This window comes from Phalaenopsis equestris, unplaced genomic scaffold, assembly GCF_001263595.1.
Source record: "Phalaenopsis equestris unplaced genomic scaffold, ASM126359v1 Scaffold200668, whole genome shotgun sequence".
NCBI lineage: Eukaryota > Viridiplantae > Streptophyta > Magnoliopsida > Asparagales > Orchidaceae > Phalaenopsis > Phalaenopsis equestris.
In genome coordinates, this window is record NW_018220479.1 from 599,906 (window position 1) to 619,538 (window position 19,633).

The 19,633-nt window shown below is 39.1% G+C and overlaps 1 protein-coding gene across 3 annotated transcripts in view; it reads right to left on the reverse strand.

The window, feature by feature from the left end:
• The window catches only part of LOC110035894 (probable pre-mRNA-splicing factor ATP-dependent RNA helicase DEAH9), a 114,747-nt gene that overhangs the window by 62,215 nt on the left and 32,899 nt on the right, over positions 1 to 19,633 (reverse strand). For all 3 annotated transcript variants that reach the window (XM_020740217.1, XM_020740219.1, XM_020740220.1), the window contains 5 exons: positions 7,723 to 7,769; positions 7,552 to 7,635; positions 7,405 to 7,458; positions 7,034 to 7,134; positions 5,125 to 5,215 (listed from right to left, as the gene is read on the reverse strand). In XM_020740217.1, the coding sequence (XP_020595876.1) occupies positions 5,125 to 5,215; positions 7,034 to 7,134; positions 7,405 to 7,458; positions 7,552 to 7,635; positions 7,723 to 7,769 (377 nt within the window). The remainder of the gene's footprint in view (positions 1 to 5,124; positions 5,216 to 7,033; positions 7,135 to 7,404; positions 7,459 to 7,551; positions 7,636 to 7,722; positions 7,770 to 19,633) is intronic.

Consider the following 19,633-nt stretch of genomic DNA (forward strand, 5'->3'; position numbering starts at 1 on the left):
CTGTGCATTCGAGGATTATCTTACCTAGGGTATGCTCCTAAAACCTTGGGAGGTTACACTGCAGAGATTAGGTAGATGGGCTCTCACCTAGGATGTACTCCTAAAGTCTAGGAAACCTACACTGAGGATTAGGTGGATGGGCTCTCACCTAGGGTGTGCTCCTAAAGTGTAGGAAGCCTAAACCGAGGACTAGGTGGATGGACTCTCACCTATGGTATGCTCCTAAAATCTAGGAAGACCGTGCTGAGGATTAGGTGGATAGACTCTCACCTAGGGTGTGTTCCTAAGCTCTATGAAGCCTATGCTGAGGACTAGGTGAATGGACTCTCACCTAGAGTGTGCTCCTAAAACTCTAGGAAGCCTACTCTTTAACATATGCTTAAGGTGATTTAAGGTTTTCTATATCTTCCAATTAATTAAATCATCAATCCCCATCTTTATGACTTTACCATTTAAAAAGAAGTAAAACAAAAGAAGGATGAGGCAGACCCGCTTCCAAAACTAGTAAATTCAAAAGGGGAAAACAACAAGTGGATCAACCTAAAAGCGTTTAAATAACAATCAATTGAAACCCAAAACATTGGGCAAAAAGGGTCCGTAAAACTAATTCTAAACCGCATGTAAATCAACACTTAAAGGCTACATAAGTCTTGCCAAAATAGTACGTAGATTACCTCAAAGTCAGCCCACCAAAATGTCTTAAAGCAGTGATTAAAACAACCCCGTAAATGATGAGTATAGTGCCTCCAAAACAGTAGGTAAAGCTCCCAAAATCAACCCTAAAACAGTAATTTTAAAATTCTCAAACAGCACTCATGTAAGATCAAGGCATCAATTTTAAATATCCCAAAATCAGTTAGGAAATTCAGTTCGAAATTCAGTCCAAAATGGTGTGTAAACTCTCCAAAATTAGTTAACAAATTGTCTTTAAAATAGTACATGAATCAGTTGACAAAGCCCTAAAAATCGCAATGTTTAAATCCACCAAACAACATGTAAAACAGCCCCCAAGAGAGGCATTCGGAAATGAAAGAATATAGACCTGCAAAGAAGCATTCAAGCCCTAGAATAACGGTTATATCGAGCCCCATAGTATTTCCTTTCGAGTGCTCGAAACATGAAATTAACAAATGAGTATTTAAGATCAACAAGTAAATGGTCATTGGGACCTCACAATATTGCATTTAATTGCTTGAAACATAAAACCAGCAAATGAGCATTTAAAATCAGCAAGTAAATGGTCATTGGAACATCAAAATATTTGAATGTATTCATGTGGAGAGGATTCCATTTCAAATTTATGTAAATAATTTGATAGTCATAAGATGCAATAGCTGGAAGAATATACCTGTCTGGAGGTTGTTGTTCGCTGGCGAGAAGGAGGCTAGCAGCTTCGGTCGAGTAAAGAAGAGATTTGGGCGCTTCTCCTGCGTGCTTGAGGAAGAGGGAGGTCGAATCGAGCTGGGTGTCGCGTGAGGGGAGGACGAGGGTCTGTCGAGCGCAGAGGGAGAGCGGGATCGAGCGAGCAGCAGATTTGTTTCAATCGGTGCTTCGATCCAGACAGGAGATGAGCCGGAGTGGGATCGAGCGCTCTCGGTCGGTGGGGGGGAGTCGAGCGAGGCCCTTTGGTGCATTGAGTGGTTCGATCGGTGGAAGAAGAGAGGAGACGGGGTCGAGCGGGAGGTTTCGTTCGACGCAAGGAGCGGGAGAGTGGGTTCCTTCGTCGCAGGGAGGAGGTGAGTGTGGGAGAAGCTTCTTCTACGTTGCGGAAGAGCTCACGGGATCGAGCGTCTGATTTTGTCGCGCGCGAGAGGGAATCGAGCGGGGAACTCTAGTGTCGAAGAAAGAAATTGGGCCAGAGAAGGAAGAGGCGCAGTGCAGAGAGGGGGAGAAGGCGAGCAGGGGTCTGGCAGTCGAGACTCGATGCCGAGGAGGGAGCCGAGTTTCGTCATGAGAGGAATATGCCAATGCAGGAAGGAGCTAAGCGGGATCTTGTATTCGAGGAATTTAAAATGTCTGTTACGCGATAATGGGCGGTTAATTGATGAATTTCTAATGGGGGGAGGAGTTTTATTTGGCATATAATAACTCCTAATTTAATTTCATTAAAACTGGATTAAATATTTCATTTGAAATTTGAAATTTTAAAATTTTAAAATCTGAAAATCGTTTAACCGTCTGAGTCTAGCCCGAATTGCACTAAAGCTGAGCTCGAACCCGCTTCCCCGCTAAATAAAAATAATAATAATAATAAAAAGGTGCATCGATATCCGTGCTAGTCGCTCTCGATGCTAGTCGCTCGCGCGTGAAACCATACGCGTCGGCGTGGTCCGTATCGTCATTCGGGGTCGTCCGGATGAGTTTGTCGACGGGTGAATCAAATCAAGTCAAAGTCATGTGTAGTGCAGTGAGTGCGTTGCTGAGTCGCCGATGGTTCACCTAAGGTCGTACATTTTCGGGCCCTCTACATGCTGGTCCTTAGCCCTTGCAACTAGAAGTTGAGTGCATGGAACCACTCATGCGAGTTCTTCACAAAAATGAGTCAAGAAGCTATTTGAAGTTCTACGGGAGGTGGGTTTCATTACTAATCCGCTAGGATGGTCAACAAGAAACTCTTAAGCCTAGATTATGGATTATGGGAGTAGGAGATTAAGACCTCACTAAAAATGAGGTCAACAATATTGTCGCTTAAAAAATAAACAACAAATCTCAAACTCAGACCTTAGTTTGCTTTGAGGGAAAGTTTTATTGCACCTGTAACACTTAAAAATTCTTGAGAAGAGTAACAAACATGCTCCATTGTAACACCATTCTAAGGTTCCTAGAAGGTGATTGAGGATCGGATCTAGCAAGAAGAAGCAAAGGAATGGCGAGAATATGTGAACTTGACAAAAAAAATTGGAAGGTAAAAAAGTGGTTCCAGCTTCTGTCCTGTAGGAAGACAGCAGGAATATCAACGAGCACGCATTCCAACAAAGATCCACCACATAGTCCCCAACAAGCTACAAGCACAACACTAGCACAGAAGAATTACTGAAGCACTTTTTAGTGTAGAATATCATAAAAAACAATCTCCAAAAATGGATAAACAAAAAAAATGCTCCAAAACCAGAAGCCAACAATATATTTATATGTTCCAAAGCTAAAGCAACCCCGATAATAGTCTATACAAAGGAAATAGAAATCCCTAGGAAGGTGGCCAACCCTTGAGAGCTGGAATTGTTTTAATCAGCCATCTTAGACCGGTTTGCTCCTCCCTAAGTAAGAGAGGGCCCGCCTTCTTAACTGGAAACTTCTAAATCCTCGTAGTATGGCAACAGATCAATGCATTGTAAGTAGCAGATATACTATAATCTTCGGGCAGATCAATCTTTTATGCATTGCCATTAATTTCCTCGGAAATCATGAATGGGTCACTAGCTCTTAGCTTGAGCTTCCCAAAAGAACCTGTGAGGAATCTTTACTTCCTCAATATGATGGGATCTTTTAAATTTATTAGCTTGTTTCTAGTACATCGTATTTTTCTTGGCAATCTTTTCCTCACCACTTCATGGAGGGGCCAAATCCCTCTAACACTAGCTTTTGCATCAATACTATTCTCAGTAGCCGGAAGTTTCTAATGGTGTGAGGCGTTCATATAGAATCTCAAAGGAGTTATGACATGTTGATTGACTGGTGAAACTATTGTAAGAAAATTCAATCAACAACAAATTAAGTCTCACTGCTTAATGTTCTTACCCATAAAACATCTGAAAGGATTTCTCAAACTGCAATTCACCACCTCCATCTACGCATCTGTCTGTAGATGCGCTCTTGAACTGAACTGGAGCTTTTTACCCAGTTTATCCAATAAAATCCTCCAAAAATGACTCAAAAAACTTCACATCCTGACCTCGAGAGAAATTCATGTGCATACCATGAAGATGGAATCTCTCTTTAAATTACAAGTCTGCGAAGCTTTCATCTTTTTATGGCAAGATAAAAAATGTGTCATCTTATGGAAGCAGTCTACCATCACCACAAAAGAATCATTACTTCGCCATGTCCAAGGTAAACCCACAACTACATCCATGCTCGAGTCCATCCAAGGTAGCTATGAAATAGATAGAGTAATCATCCTTAGCTAAATGGCATACTTTGCATTGCCTGAAATGGCTCTCCATATCTTGTACTAATCAAAGTCGATAAAAATTTTCTTCCACTAAGGAAAATCTTTCTCTACCAAAATATCCACCATAACACTATTGTGGCACTCCTGCAAAATACTTTCCCAAAGCAAACTCATGTGAATGCACAATCATTTTTGATAGAACAGGTAGTCATCTGATCAGTAGAACTACTCATACTGTCTGTCCTGGCAATGATTCCAAATCTCTTAAAAATTCTAATCATTGGCATAAGCACCATTCAATACTTCAAACCCCACTACCTTTGACTGCATAGTAGTGATCAATAAGTGGCGACGGCTTAACATATTAGCTATATATTTCTGACTTCCAACTTTGTGCTTGGGTGAATGACAATATTCTAGGATTCCTAGAGGTGTTTTGAATATACAAATCTAGTGGTCAGATGGTGTAAATGGTAGGGAGAAGAGAATATATGAAGTTGACGAAGATTGGATTATGAGAACGTAGTTCCTGCTGCTATCCAAAAAAAAAGACAACAGGAAATAAAGCAAAAATGCCAGGCACAAAAGCCGTAGGAGATCCACAATCTAGTCTGAAATAAGCTACAAGTGCACCACTTATAGAAGGAAAAGAATACAGTTGTCCTTAGAGTAGAAACTCAGAGAAAACAATCTTCAAAAATGCATAAACCAAAAAAAATAGTTCCAAAATCACAGGTTAAGAGCTCATGTATATGTTCCGATAGACTAAATAAATGGGACCCCTACGAGGGTTAGAATTGCTTGAACCGGTCTCTCGTGGACCGCTTGGAACTCCCACATCACAAGAAGAAAGTATCAAGTTCAAAAATTCAATTACTTCAAAAAAATTAATAATTTTCAGTTATTCACAGCAAAAGTATCATTCGAGAATCTAATTAGTTGAAAAAATGTAATACTAAAGTAGAACAAATTTTTTTAATGATTAAAGTGTTGACATTTTGAAGCAAACATACTTGTATTACAGAAGAAACAAGATTTGACCTTTGCATTTCGGGAATTCCTTCAGCTGGCATTTCCTTGACAAAATAATCTTCAGTATATAACCTGGCAGAAATATTACCACATTATGTATATTATAGATGGACAAATATCTCACATATCTAACCTCATGCTTAACCATGAATGACAACTACAATTTCTCACGTCACATGGGAAGATAACAGTCTCTTAACAACATCTCAGTTCAAAGAGACCAAGCAAACCCATCAAAATATTTACTATCAAGCATTTTCCAAAATAAAGAAAACACAAAGCATCATTAACAGAACTAGTTCACATATATTGGATTCTGAAAAGGGATAACTTTGTTAGTTTTTCCACGACTCATCCAGTAAAGGTAATATCAGAGCAGCAGGATTTCGTCCCATTACTTTCATCCATGAAATAATTAGTAAAGGGAGAATAATGTAAATAACCAAGTAATCAATGAACAAATGGCAAATATCAGGCATTCATTGTCCAATATTGAAATGCATTATCAAATGTTCCACCTTCAATAATCATGTGTTCATCCCTAGCCCATCCAATCCAAACCTTATCTGTGATTTTGGTAGGCATGATATGGACGAAATAAAGTTCTACTTGCAGAAATGGATGGTTCCTATGCCAAACTTGATACCCATCAAAACCTACCTCAAGATATTTAGAAGAAGTAAAGGGTGGGTCAACAATGCAAAAAGACAAAGTATAAATCCCATTCCCCTTCCGCCCCCTTTAGTCATCCTCCTCCCACTCCACTACCTCACTTGATCACCTCCACCTCCTTTATGAATCGGGTATCGTATAAGATATACCATGAAGAAGGTATGAATAATCAATTTTTGGCACCCATCTATTTCTAGTATGGTTTCAAACAAAAGCAAGACTAAATGCATAGTTCAATTATATGCCTTATTGGTGCTAGTATCCACCCCATTATCATCATTATTCATGCATGTTATTCTGCGAGTCATGTCATTTGTTCAAGCATATGAACATGTATATGTAATGTCCTACACAATAAATATTGACTTCCACTATAAGAAATGTATGGCTAAAGTCCAACTAATTAACCTTGTGATTCATTATTCAATTAGTAAAACTAAAACATTTACAAGAGAAGCAAGTCTTGAAGAAAATCATATTAAAGAGATGGTGGGAGTAGCATTCATAGCAAAAAGAATTTGTGATGATGGCATATCACCATGTATTGTCACAAATTATTTCCTGTTTTTTAAAATTAAATTGTCCAGAAAATGAAGCATGATAATTGTTTGTGGCAAAAATTGCATAGAAAATAAGTTTTAATCAAAATTTATGGTTCCATTGATTATTGCAAAATTTTGATGGTGGCCAATCCCTAAGTACAGTGAAGAAAATACATTCTCATTTTTTAAATTAAATTGTTAAAAAATGTCATGCAATGAACATTCATCCCAAAATGTGTACGGCTATAATTTGTTTTCCCTTTTATTTTACTACTATTAATTTTTTGCAACCAACAACATTTAAAAAGCTGTTGTGCATAATAAGGTCGCTCACAATTCATATATTGTGAGAGCTTTCTTGATGTTATGGAATATTCTAATCATAAATCCGGTGCATTATAAGATTGATATGCTTACATAAAATGCACATATGTAACAAAGCGTATAAAATACTCAAGAAGGGTAGATAATTGCAGTGATAAAGTATATTAAAAAAAGTGATAGAAGAAAGGTAAAAATTATAGAAATTAAAAAAAAATTGCACAAAATATGTTTAAAATGTAGCACTCAACAAAAGATGGATGTAGAATGAGAATTCATGAAATCGACCACATGTAATTGTGATAAGGCTAATGATTATGATGATGATGATGTCATGACAAGCTTCCGAACATACCTAAAGCACTTTCCTGGACGTACTCTTCCAGCTCTTCCAGCTCGCTGCTTTGCAGAAGCTTTTGAAATCGGTGCCACCACCAAGTTTTCAATGTCAGAGATCTAGCCAAAAGAAAATTTTGATAGGATATTGCAAAAGGAAAATAAATGTTGAGAGAAAAAAAAGTTGGAAAAGAGAAAAAAAGGCTTGATTGCAACAAATGACAGCTGACAGAGCAAACAACCTTCTGGAAGGAAAAATAGCAACATGATTGCTCTGATTTTGGATACAAATTTCCTATAGTAACATACATTGCTTGCAAGAATTCAACATAAAGAAACTACTGTAGAAGGAAACAGGAGCTGAAAAATACTTGACTAAACGGCACATACAGGGTTATAAAAGCGCTGCTTTGAGAATCCACTGTCCACCACATAAACAACCCCCTGCATCAAGTTAGAAAAATAGAGAGTGTAAATTACTTTTTATAATGCTAAATGAAATGAATCATGGCATGAAGTTACTTCCACCCAAATTACCTCTAATGTAAGCGATGTCTCGGCAATATTGGTAGATATGACAACTTTCCTCTTCCCCCTTGGAGTCTGAGTAAATATGAGGTCCTTTGTAGAAAAAAAAATATACAAGAAAAGAAACTTGAGTTCTATTATGGCTTTTTGGATTCACTTATGATATCAGAAATAATTAACCTGATCTGACCCTGAAAGGCCAGAGTAAAGTGGCAAAACCAAGAGGCCTGCAAAAGAATTATTCATTAAATCACTGCACAGGAAAAAACTTTGGTGGAAGGTTGAATATCGTTGCCAACTAGCATGGGGATATACAAAGCATCATATTTCCCACAAAAGCATAAAATAAAATGATTAATGCCTTTCTCAAAGCAAAAGCATGTCGAATAAGCTCCGTTAATTATTCTTATTTATTTTCCGAAAATCAACACCATAAGCCAAAAAAAAGGTTTAATCTTCAGGAAAATATTCATTTAGAAGATTGATAATTCAATCAAATTGATTTACATGCAACGGACTCCGTCAAGATAATTAACTTAAAAATAATAAAAATTGTATTCATAATAAATCTTCCATAAGAAAATATATGATTTAATAACAGTAAGCAATTAAATAAATATTTTATACAGAACATTAAGCAAACTTCACAAAACAAAAGGAAAACAAAAAACTGAACAGAACAAAATAGAATCTCGTGTTTTCAGAGAATTTTGATGAGAGAAACTGCAACAGTGAGCAAAAACAGGATTCTCGGGAAAAACAAAAAAGGCCAATAACTTAGGAACTATTATGAGCTTATAAATTAACCTGGGATTTCAGAAAGCAATTATTTTTATATTAAAAGCAAGGCATAGTGGAATATGTAAGCATCCCAAAGAGAATTAAGTTTAAAATGTGCAGCTATCAGCAATTTACAAAGAGCTTCTTTTTAAGGCAAATTAATTCAACGTTCTGGACCTAAATTCCTTTTGACTTTGGAAGAATACTAAAATTAGTAGCCATCATTAAAGAACATATCCTACCAACTGCAAAGTAGCTATTGATTATGAATGGTTCTTTACAGTTATGGTAATCATGTTTATGTCATGTGTATGTAATCTATATTTTCCGATATGTTTTTATAATTGAGGTGATTTAGTAGTGGAGTGAGTAGATATAATAGATTAATCAACTAAATGTGATTTATAAATGTAAAATAAAAAGGAAACTACTGAAACTAGAAGTTTTGCAAAGAACATGGTAAGCAAGAAGCAAAAGACAGTGAAATCATTAAGTTTAATATAGATTGCTCAAAACCCATGAATTTGATTTAGCTTTGAAGGAAAATAATGAAGTTTAATCTATTGGTCTGGATGAGATAGATAATGAGATTTAACGAAAGATGATTGAATACTTTTACTAACAAATCATATAATGAAATCTTAAAAATTGAAATGATGTCAAATGATCGGACAAAAATATTTTGATGTTAGTATTTAAAGCAAAGAGAAGTTCAGGATTATGGAATCATATAGGAATCAAATATCAGTCGTACTTTTTGCTCGCTTTTACTTTTAGCATTATGAACCCCTTTTGCTTTTAACCAATGCAATATGCGCCATTTCAAGGAAATGACTTACTATTTTTTGGTTTTTGTGTCAGATCTATTACTGGAAAAGTGTTGAGAGTAATGACACAATATTTCTATTTTACTTATTGATCAATAAAACATATATTAATCGAGTACTATACAAATCGATTTGGTGGGAAAGCAATCACGGATTTCAGGATGATGTTAAGATTATTATATAGAAGTATTAAAATAATGGCAAAATCTTCATATGAAGTATTGTTCTTAAAAAGGAAAGATCAAATAACATAAAAGATTTGGCTTCATTCTGTAGTGATATAATAAAAAAAGGTACATGCCCATATAAATCTAGATTTTTTTTTTTTAGTTGGCACGTTTATGCTTCCATATTACTAATAAATTTCATCACTTTGCCCCCTTCTCGCAAATCCCTCTCTCTCTCTCTCTCTCTCTCCCCCTTCCTCCCCCCTCCATTAATATATTTTTAATGCCCATTTTAACCATAATTACACAGCCCTCTATTCAATAAACTTGCTAAATTTAATCACATCTTTCCCGTAATCAAATATTGGCTCCCACATCAAACTGTTAGTTCATATTTCAACTCCAATTCTCAACAAAAAAACCTAATTCCACTAATTCCAAGTTCACAGTATTGACATTTAATATGGATTCTTATGCGATTATATGCCAAAATTATGATTTATTTCACTCTTATTTTTAATTGAATGAATATTGTTAGCCCTCTTAATGATTGAACTGAAGTTACAAGGACACTAAATATTGAGTTGTTTACTATTTTTACATCAATATTAAGTTGAGTACTGAGACAATGGAAATTTGCATGATTTCACTGCATAAAATATCATGTTTTCTTTCTTATTTATCAAGATTTGACACTTGCGAAAGATACTTGATGGTATTTTGCAGGTTACAGGTGTCGAGCGCACATAACGAACTCAAAACAACTAAAATAGGGTGACCTGGCAAGGCACGCCAAATTTGAGCATGACTACGCCAGGTCTGGCGTAACCACAGATCTGGTGTAACCACGCCATATCTTGGCATGACTATGCCAGGTCTAGCATCATCACGCTGACCAAGGGCGTGGTCACGCCACCGGACGACCAGAGATTAATTTAGAAAGATTTTTTATGTTGATTTTGGTCAAGGCTATAAGAAGAAAGTTAGGGAATGACCTAAACATCTTTTGGTCACTTTGGAGGCTCTCTTCTGAGCTTTGAGGGTTCTAGTTCAAACCTAGGAGTTTTCTTTTTATTCCTTTGGTGAGAAGACTCATAGGATTGGTTACTTGTGAGTGCTTGAGAGTTTGAGAGATGAGGTGAGTGTCCTTTGTATGAGGGTACTTGTGAGAGCTTGTATTGAACAAAAAGAAGTATGGCGTGTTGCTAAAGATTTATTGGCTTTAGGTGAGTGTTCTGGACCTCTTGCACTACAATCTTTGTTATTATGCCAGCAATAAAATTCTTCGCCTTTTCTTTTCACATGCATGATTGACTTCGTTTCAGGCTCCTGTGATGCAGGTCATGTGATTTTCTCGTTGTTTTCATCTGTGAAGTTTTGTTCCCTACAAGTTTTTAATGTACATGAATTTCATATGTTGATATGTTAACTTTCTAGACGTAATTTACTCTGATTCGGACATCATAGAATGTTAAAATCCATGTGATGTAGGACTTCTACCCGTCGCCTAGAGGAATGAATAAGGTAACCACAAAATCTAGTGAAATAAGCATATTATCATTAGCGTTTTGCAACCTAGATAGGGGATCAAAAGAGTCTTTGGAAACGTTGCATTGTTACATGCTCCTTAACTATATGATGGTTTCCACTCTTTTTATGACTTAAGCGTAGGCTAAGGAGAAATTTTTATCCCTAGTTGTCAGCAACAGCGTAGGTTCCACAGGAAAACTTAAAGAAATCATTTAATCGGTATCATAGAAATATGAACCATTCATATCTGAAAAACTTCACAAAAACTCAATTTGCATGCTTCTTTCTGCATTAGAATTTAGGACTTGTCATATCTGAAATTTGATCTTCAAACAAAGCTTGGCGGTTTAGTAAACTAAAACTTCGCCAGTTAGGAATATTTTGACACTTTCCTCATGGGATCAATATGCGGACTTGTTTCCGAATATTACTTGATCAACACGTATACTTGCGTGCTTGACCGACTTGCCTCACAATAATTTCGGGCATCAATTATTAATCTAACCACCAAAACAACAAAACTTGTCCAAAAATACATTCCCAATGACTCTAGTAGATTATTTAGCTAAGTTGCTATTTGCCAACAATTTTGTAACATTGCCATACTAATTTTGAAGTTAGTCATGGTAATTATTTTCAAGCCTTAATGTATGCTCTAAACCCCATGGTTAAAGCTATCATTTTGAGAATGAACCACAGTTGCTTCTCCACATTTGTCAAAACATACTACAATGTTGCCCTCTAGGCACAATTTCAAGTGTGGAACCTTTATTTTCCACTATTTCCACACCCATCACCTTCGTGCTCTCGGTGGCACTCTAACGCACAAGCTTCCACACATTTTCATTTTGCTTGATATTACAGTGCCTAATGGTTCATATTGCCCATTTTCTCCCTCACAATGATTAATCTCCTCTCCTAGTAACTTTCTTCCCTCGTTCTAGATCATTGCCACTCTCTCACTCACATCAGTGGCAAGTCTTTCACAATCACCTCTCCAATTGAATGTATGCTCCTAGGAGCATAAAGGTTCCTCCATGTCAAACTTTATTTCCTATTTTGATGGTTTGTAATTGTTTGAAAGCTCCTCCTGTCATTATTTCTTCAGATACCACAGCTCCTGTTATTCATAAACATCGTGCTTTCGCAAATGTGATGGGAGCCTTATTCACTTCAAGATGGCACCCCTCTCCTTCTGTTATATTCCTTTATATTTTACTCAAGAGTAAAGTCAATCGCAACATAAGCAACTATCTTTCGTTCAGAGGAAACACATACTTTTCTTCACTAAGGAGGAAATCTTTGAGCTTACTAAGTGTCTCTCTTAATCTATTATAGGCCATTTCTCATTATACCAATTCAATGTGGATGTCATTCACAGATTCTTATCAGATTTAAACTTGGAAGGTAAATAACTTTGTAGGATTAAGTGATTCAGGTCACATCATTATAAGAATAACATCAAATTTAAATTGCACGCAACTCCACTCTAGACATACATACTAATGTCAATGGCTTTCAGATGCTTATGTTTAAATAGTCTCTCAATTTCACCTACAAAAGAAAAAAAAAAGTATCTCAATTTAATGCGTCCATGGAACCACCAATTACCCCTCATTATGGATTGATTTTTCATAGATTCGATGGCATTCTTCAACCAATCCACAATAAAATTTTTAGGTTATATCCTTGGAAAAACTTTGCAAGTGAATGTTTCTCATCTTTCGAGTTCTTTTGTTGCTAGAGTCTTGGTTAAAATAAATATTATATTATCTTTGGGAAAAAGGAGTGGATTGACTCAAAGTCTTCTGGTTATTGACATAAGATAGTTTATTTAAGGCATTCCTCCATAAATTTTTTCATACAATTTCTCAAACTATTTTAAAGAACATCAAAAATTGAGACATTCAAACGTTCAAGCACAAGAGGGTCATTCAAATGGCCTCCAATGGTTGTTGCTTTTACAGCATCACTTCAGGTTTGCTCTCATAATTTAGAGGTAACTGATTTGTTTCAATATCACGAGAGCCTGCCTATATTACCATATATCCATGACTTCTACATCTACAAGCAAGTGTATTAGACTTTTGACACTAGTTGTGGTTATTTCCCCTCTCCGTCCCATTAATGAAGATACAATGCAAATGATAATAAAAATCTGAAGATTTTCATAGTAATAAGAGCCATGACATTATAATGGACAATAGTTCCATATTTTGTTTACCATAAGAGGAACTAATGTTTCATCTGTGTTGCCATTGCCCTTTATATCCTTAACTGGTAACAAAACGATACGTTCCCTATCCTTCTTAAAGGAGTAAGTACTCTTGAAGCCGTCGAGTTAAGTCTTATGGTCAAACTGTCAAGGCATACCCAACAGAATGTGGCAGGCGTCCATAGGAACCACATCGCACCAGATTCACTCCTGTAGTTGATCTCTAATGGAGAAGTCAAGTAGGCACTGCTGATCTGCACGTATCTCATTTCCTTTCTTTGGTCAAGTAAGAGAATATGATTGGGGATGCTTTTGTGTGTCCAATCCTGATTTCTTTATCATCAGCATTGACACGCGTTCACACAAGTCCCACTGTCAATGATTAAGCTCCAAACCTTGCCCTTGAAGGTGCACTTGGTGAGAAAAATACTATGCATCGATGAGGATTGATCCCGCTCTAGCTCGAATTGCAAAACTCGTCGAATAACCAACACTTCGACCTCATCTCCATGGAGCTGAAGCTCCTCCTCTGGGCTATCCTCTGACTCCTCGTTGACCTCCTCAACGGCATCCTAATCTGTAAAGGAGACAACTCGACTCGTAGGGCTATTTGGTCGCAGTTGTGGCACCTGAAACACTTCCTGGCCGATATTGTAATGGAGGAGCTACCCCTCTCCTGCTTCTTCTCACTCTGGTTTGTCCTATCATTTCCCTGTACAACTTGGTTCGTTCCTTTCGAGGTACCCTTGTCGATTGTGGTAGATGCGGGCGACTGCTTGGCTGAAGGTGGTGGCCTGAAGGATGGTCATTGCCTATTGTGTTTCTGCCATCTCTCCACCTTCAAGGCTAAAGTTTGGACATCCCCCAGCATCCAGTACAGTTGTAGCTGCACCAGATTGCTAATGTCAAGTTTCAAACCCCCAAGATATCTTGTTACCATGTGCTCCTCTGGCTATGTTAGTTCGCACTTCAGTTGCAAGTGGTCAAGCTGGAATGTGAACTCCACTGAAAGATCTCGTTGTTGCAAATTGTAAAGTTTCAGAAACATGTCTTGGCGATAGTGAGATTGGAGGTACTTCTGCATTACCTTCTTCATCTTTTCCTACTTAGTTATCTTCTCATCGCCTTCTCTTTTACTCTGCCTCTGCAAATTCTCTCACCATAAAGAGTCATTCTTCTTGAATTTAATGGCAGCTAACTTGACCTGTTTGTCCTCTGGCACATCCTTGTACTCGAAGATCTATTCAGTCGATTGCAGCAAATCGATAAACTCATCTGAATCCATACCTCTTTCAAATTCTTTAAGATCCATATTTATATCAAAATCCCGTGGGCCTCTGGATACAATCTTTTCTCTCGGCCTCCTCTGAAAATGCATTCCAACGAGACGCATTCGGTGTTCCTAATCGCTAATGCTTCCAAGTGGAATGGGCCCAAATCTCCGTCACTGTCATCCATTCAACTCTCTCGATTGAGGTCGAGGGTAAATTCACCTTGGGTTCCATTATCCATCTTTGTTAATCTCTGTTGCAGAAAACGAATTTCCTATTATATTTCATCCCGGGTAAGATCTGGTAATTATCTCCTTTGGGGCATTGTTAAAGGTTTGTGACCTGCAGAAGAAGAGGTAAAAGACAAAAAGAAAAATAAAAAGATAGAAAGGAAAGGAAAAAAAAGAGGGAAGGAATAGAATGAAAGGGGATAGAGAAAAAAATTTTAAAAATCCAAACAACCCGAGGATTGAACTAGGGTTAGGCTAGATCTGATACCAAATAATATCGAAAATTACTCAAAGACGACAGAAAAAATTTTATTACGCAAAAGATAACTCAGATACATTCAAGACTCCCACAATAATAAAAACAAGACTAGCAATAACAAAGGAAGGTCCGGGATGTTGACAATGAGGCAGGTGTTGTCGGCGACTGAAAGCAGGAACATCAGGCAGCGGCGAATAGAGCAGCAGGTGCGGGTGGCTGTTGGAGGGTGTTGTAGGCGACCAGTGAACTACTGAGAAGGGCTGGACGGGCAGTTGGAAGATGGACAGCAAGACAAGTGGCTGCTTGGAGGAGCCGGGCGAGTTGCTTGAAGGTGGACAGCAAGACAAGTGGCTGCACGGAGGAGTCGGGCGAGCTGCTAGAAGGTGGCCAGTGCTGGGAGGAGTCACACCATCCGTCAAAACGTGTTGGAGAGAGCAGACGGTGGATCGAAGGGAGTATTCGGCTTTAGGAATCGAAGGCAAAGAGCTATGGCAACCTGGAGTCATGGGAATGAAGGCTGTAGTCTTCTAGAGTAGCAAACAGAGCGTTTTGGTCACCTAGAGTCGCAGTAAGGGCGGTTTTGATCTTCTGGACTCGCAGGTGGGCACAGGACAGCGGATAAACGGCGGAGATAATCATTACCTCAATAAATTACAGCCAAAGCAACTTCTCGTCGTCATGGGTGTGATCCACTCATCTATTTATGGGTGCGACTGGGAATGGAAGGGGAGTGTTGGTCGGCTGCAAGGAGAAAGTTGAGTTATTATGAACTGTGATGTGGGGGGTTGTATGGGCTGGGACAGTGATTAGGTAGCAGGAACCTAGTTCGACAAGCCTGGAATAGCAGCTAATTTTGTGAGGCTGGGAAAGCAGAGAGGTGGTGGGAAATAGGTTGGTTGGGTGCTATAATGCGACAGCGAGGGATGGCAGCAACGTGGAATGGAGCTAGGTGGTAGGCGGTTGTAGGAAAATAGCGAGGAGGGTGTTTATTGGGTGGCTGCAGTGAATATGATGATGGCAGCAGCGAAGGGAAGGGTAGTGGGTTGGGGGACAACAGAGGGAGGGTTGTCCGGGGGCTGCAGCAATGAGGGGGATGGCTAAAGAGGGGTTTCAGAGGAGTTGAATAGGATAAATATCCCCGCGAGATCGATCTACAGACGGAGCACCACTCGAACCCTTGGAGAAGGTCATCACCTCGGACGAGATACAGTTGAAGCACCACTTTTCGTCGGAAACAACCCTACAAGAGAGAACAGCTGCCAATGGCAAGCTAGACAGAAAGCTGAAATTAGGAAAACCAAAAACTGAACCCTAAAACAACAAACAACATATTTGAAATAAATACTAGCAATTAGAATAAGAAGGAATTAGAATAGGAAGGAAATAGAAACACGAAGGGAATAGAAAAAGACAAGGGATCGAATAGGAAAAATGTAGCAGCTACAGTATCACGACCCTAGCTCCAGCATCATTCTCCTAGAGTAGGGAAGCTTCCACCTCATTCGACGAAGCTCTTGTTTCTTGTAAAACACAGTCAAGTCTGCCACATTGATGGTAGCAGAAGTATTGCAATCTCCTAAGAGGTGGATCATGTAGGTGTTGTCATTCCAAAGCACATCTTGATAGAATATATATGTATCATTTCTTAGCACATCATAAGCTAGAGTTGCATATGTAGATTCCTGTAATGTAACTCTTGATTCCTTAAACATTAAATCTCTCCTTCCACATCAAGTACTCGGTGGAATGTAGCTGATAAACCAATGTATGAGAAGTCAACTCTAGAGTGAAATTTGTGGCAAACTATATCACTCTCACTATTAAATACTCAGAAGAGACATCTTCTTCCCCACTAACCCGGATCTCGTTAAAGAATTTTCTTCCCCATCGAACTCATAAGATTCCAGGAAGGGATTACTCATGTCTGGACATCTGATGAGGGTAACCATGTTGAACTGAATCTAACATCTGAATAACTACATGTAATCTTCCCCCTTTCTAACATGTTGAACCTCCCTTAGTAGGGGCAACTCAGGAATGAGTTTATAGATCTGAATGGTCTGGATTTCTCTTATATGGGATTGTCATAGCCTCTGATGTCAGTTCTTCGAACTCAAGAATGCCTTGGACACTCACCGAATGTCGGAGTCTCTCCCACGAGCTCAGCTAGAACTTGGTGCATCTTTTCCTCCTCAACTGGAAGTTGGTTCTCCTCCTTTATGTCCTCATAGTCTTCAGTGTTTGTTATGTCATTATCTAATTTTTCAAGAACATCTTGCTCAGTGAAACAGATCACCCCCCTGGTTGTACAATCTGGTTCAACATGTCCAAATCTGTGACACTTGCAACACTTCCTGACTGTAACAAATTTAGGGATGTGGGATTGTTTCAAGAATTTTCCATTTTGAATCAGTTTTTCCTCTGATGGGGATGGTCATGGGCGCTCTCCTAGTATACTTTATCTGTAAGATCCTGAGGTTGAACTCTGCTTGTAAGATGGAACGGTCGCTAGAAGAAGTGACCTGAAATTTCTATCTATAGTAAGTTGGTGGAAACTGACGTTGTATCTCCCGCTTCATTATCAGATTATCATGTTCTCAATATGTGGGCTCCACTCTCAGTCTCTTCTAATACTTCGATTCTCAAGTGTCATGGTCTTTCTTCTTCTTCACTAAAATCCTCCCTATAGAAGAGGTTGAAATTTTTATCATTTTTTCCTCTTCGGCTTTCTCTGTCACCATCTAGGGTAAGTCCCTTCTGCGTGTCATCCTCAAAATCCTCCAATCTCCGCTGAAGTCGGTGGATCTCTCGCTATATCTCTTCCCAGATAAGCCAGGCATGTATCTCCTAGGTGGCATGGCTAGGGTTTAAGATTGAAAGATGAAAAAGAGAGTATGAGACTAATTGATGGTGTAGAAAATATAATTTGGGGTTGCTGATTTTGAAAACCTGCAAAGGGAGATTAAGGTTATGTAAAAATTTGGCTATGGTCTGGTGGTTGATAGGAAAGAAAAAAAAAATTTTGTTTATAGTTGATGCTAGGTAACCCTAGGATAGAACTAGCGTTATGTTAGCTCTGATACCAAATGATGCGGTGTTAACCCAAACGATACGAGAAAAACAAATATTATTATTCAAAGCAAATAAGTGGTTACAAGATCACAACAAAAGGGAAATAAAACAACAAACACACAACACTAACAAACTCGCGGATCCCAAGAGTGTTGGCCGGTGAAAAAGGAGAGTTGGTCATGGCTGCGATCGTGAAGGGAAGAGGAGTCTTGGTCGGTGCAAAAAGAAAGTGAGAGGGGTTGTGAACTGGGGTTTGAGGTTGGATGGGCTAAAGCGGCGATTAGGTGGTAGAGAGCTGGTTCAGCAAGGCTGGAACAGTAGCTAGGATACAGGGGAAGGGATTTCGTGATGTTGGGACAGAGAGATGGCAGAAAATGGGTTGTTTGGGTGTTGGAAGGCGATGGCGAGGGATGGTAGTAAGGTGGGTGGTAGGCGGTGCACAAAAACAGCGAGAAGGGTGTTTGTCGAGGTGAAGGGAAGCGTGGTGGGCTATGACACAGCTAAGGGAGGGTTGTTTGGGGGTGCAGCAGTGAAGGGCATGGTTGGTTCGGAGGAGTTGAATGGGTTAAATATCCTCGCGGGATCGAGCTATAGTCGGACACCACTCGAACCCTTGAAAATCACCACCTCGAACGAGATACACCAGTAAGGGCGGGATGGAGTCTCTGGTCGTGGTGAATTGTCTAGGGCTCAATTTCTAAGCTCGATTTCGGGTGTTGGTCAAAGTCAGGGGTAGAGGCTCTCTGTGAGGGGATTTTGATGGGGCTTCTTCTTCTCTCACTGTGGTGAAGGTTTGGGCAAGTTTAATTTGATTTTGGTGCACTGTGGAGATGTAGTGGAGTTTGTTCTGTTTCCAACCGAAATCGAGCTCAGAAATTGAGCTCCGGCGATGGGAATTAGGGCAGGGAGGTGGTTGGGTTGCACTGAGCAGGTCTCAAGGATGTTGTGGGGGCAAGTTAGCAGGGTTTCCTTAAGAAATTTTCAGCACTAAGATTTGGCCATGGAGGGGAGCTTTTATAGCCATGGTCGGAGTGCGGAGCGCAGGGGGTGGCCAGGGGTGCAAAAGCTTGTTGAGGTGGTGAGCTCTTGTTGAGGTGGTGGTTGAGGTGGTGAGCTAAGCGGCGCAATTGACCAAAGGGAATGGGACAGCTCATATGGGTTAATTGAGTGAGGATTTAAGTATGGTGGCTCTCGATTTTGAGGTGCTCCGGCAACTAGGCCGGCCGGCAATGGCAAAGGAGGTGCTTAGGTGGCTCAGGAGCCTCAGAGGAATATGTCACAACAATTAATTTGGGTTGGTGATGGGTTTTGGCAAAGATATCTTTAGCTTAAGCAATTTAGGAAACAAATCCCTTGATTTAGGGGACCTTTGGTCCATGGCTCATTTAGGGTGGGTTAAGTGGGTCTAGCTTGGTTATTAGGACCCAAAAGTTGGTTGTAGAAGTCATGCCTTGATCAATTTGACATGGCTAGGTTAATTTTGGTGCATGGGTCTAATGTGGGTCCAAATGGCCAAACTTTGGGCTTGAGTTAGGCTAGTCATGACTTTGAGCCCAATTAATTGATAAACATTATGTAGATGATTGTAATGAAGATTCTTGGTGAAGGGTGGAAATGACTTTGAGTTCAATTGGGGGTTCAATTTGAAGGATTTTGGGATTTTAGTCAATTTGGGCATGTTGGGCTAGACTTGGGTCTAGGTTGGGCTAAGTCCACATTGATTGTCATTGATTGTTGAAA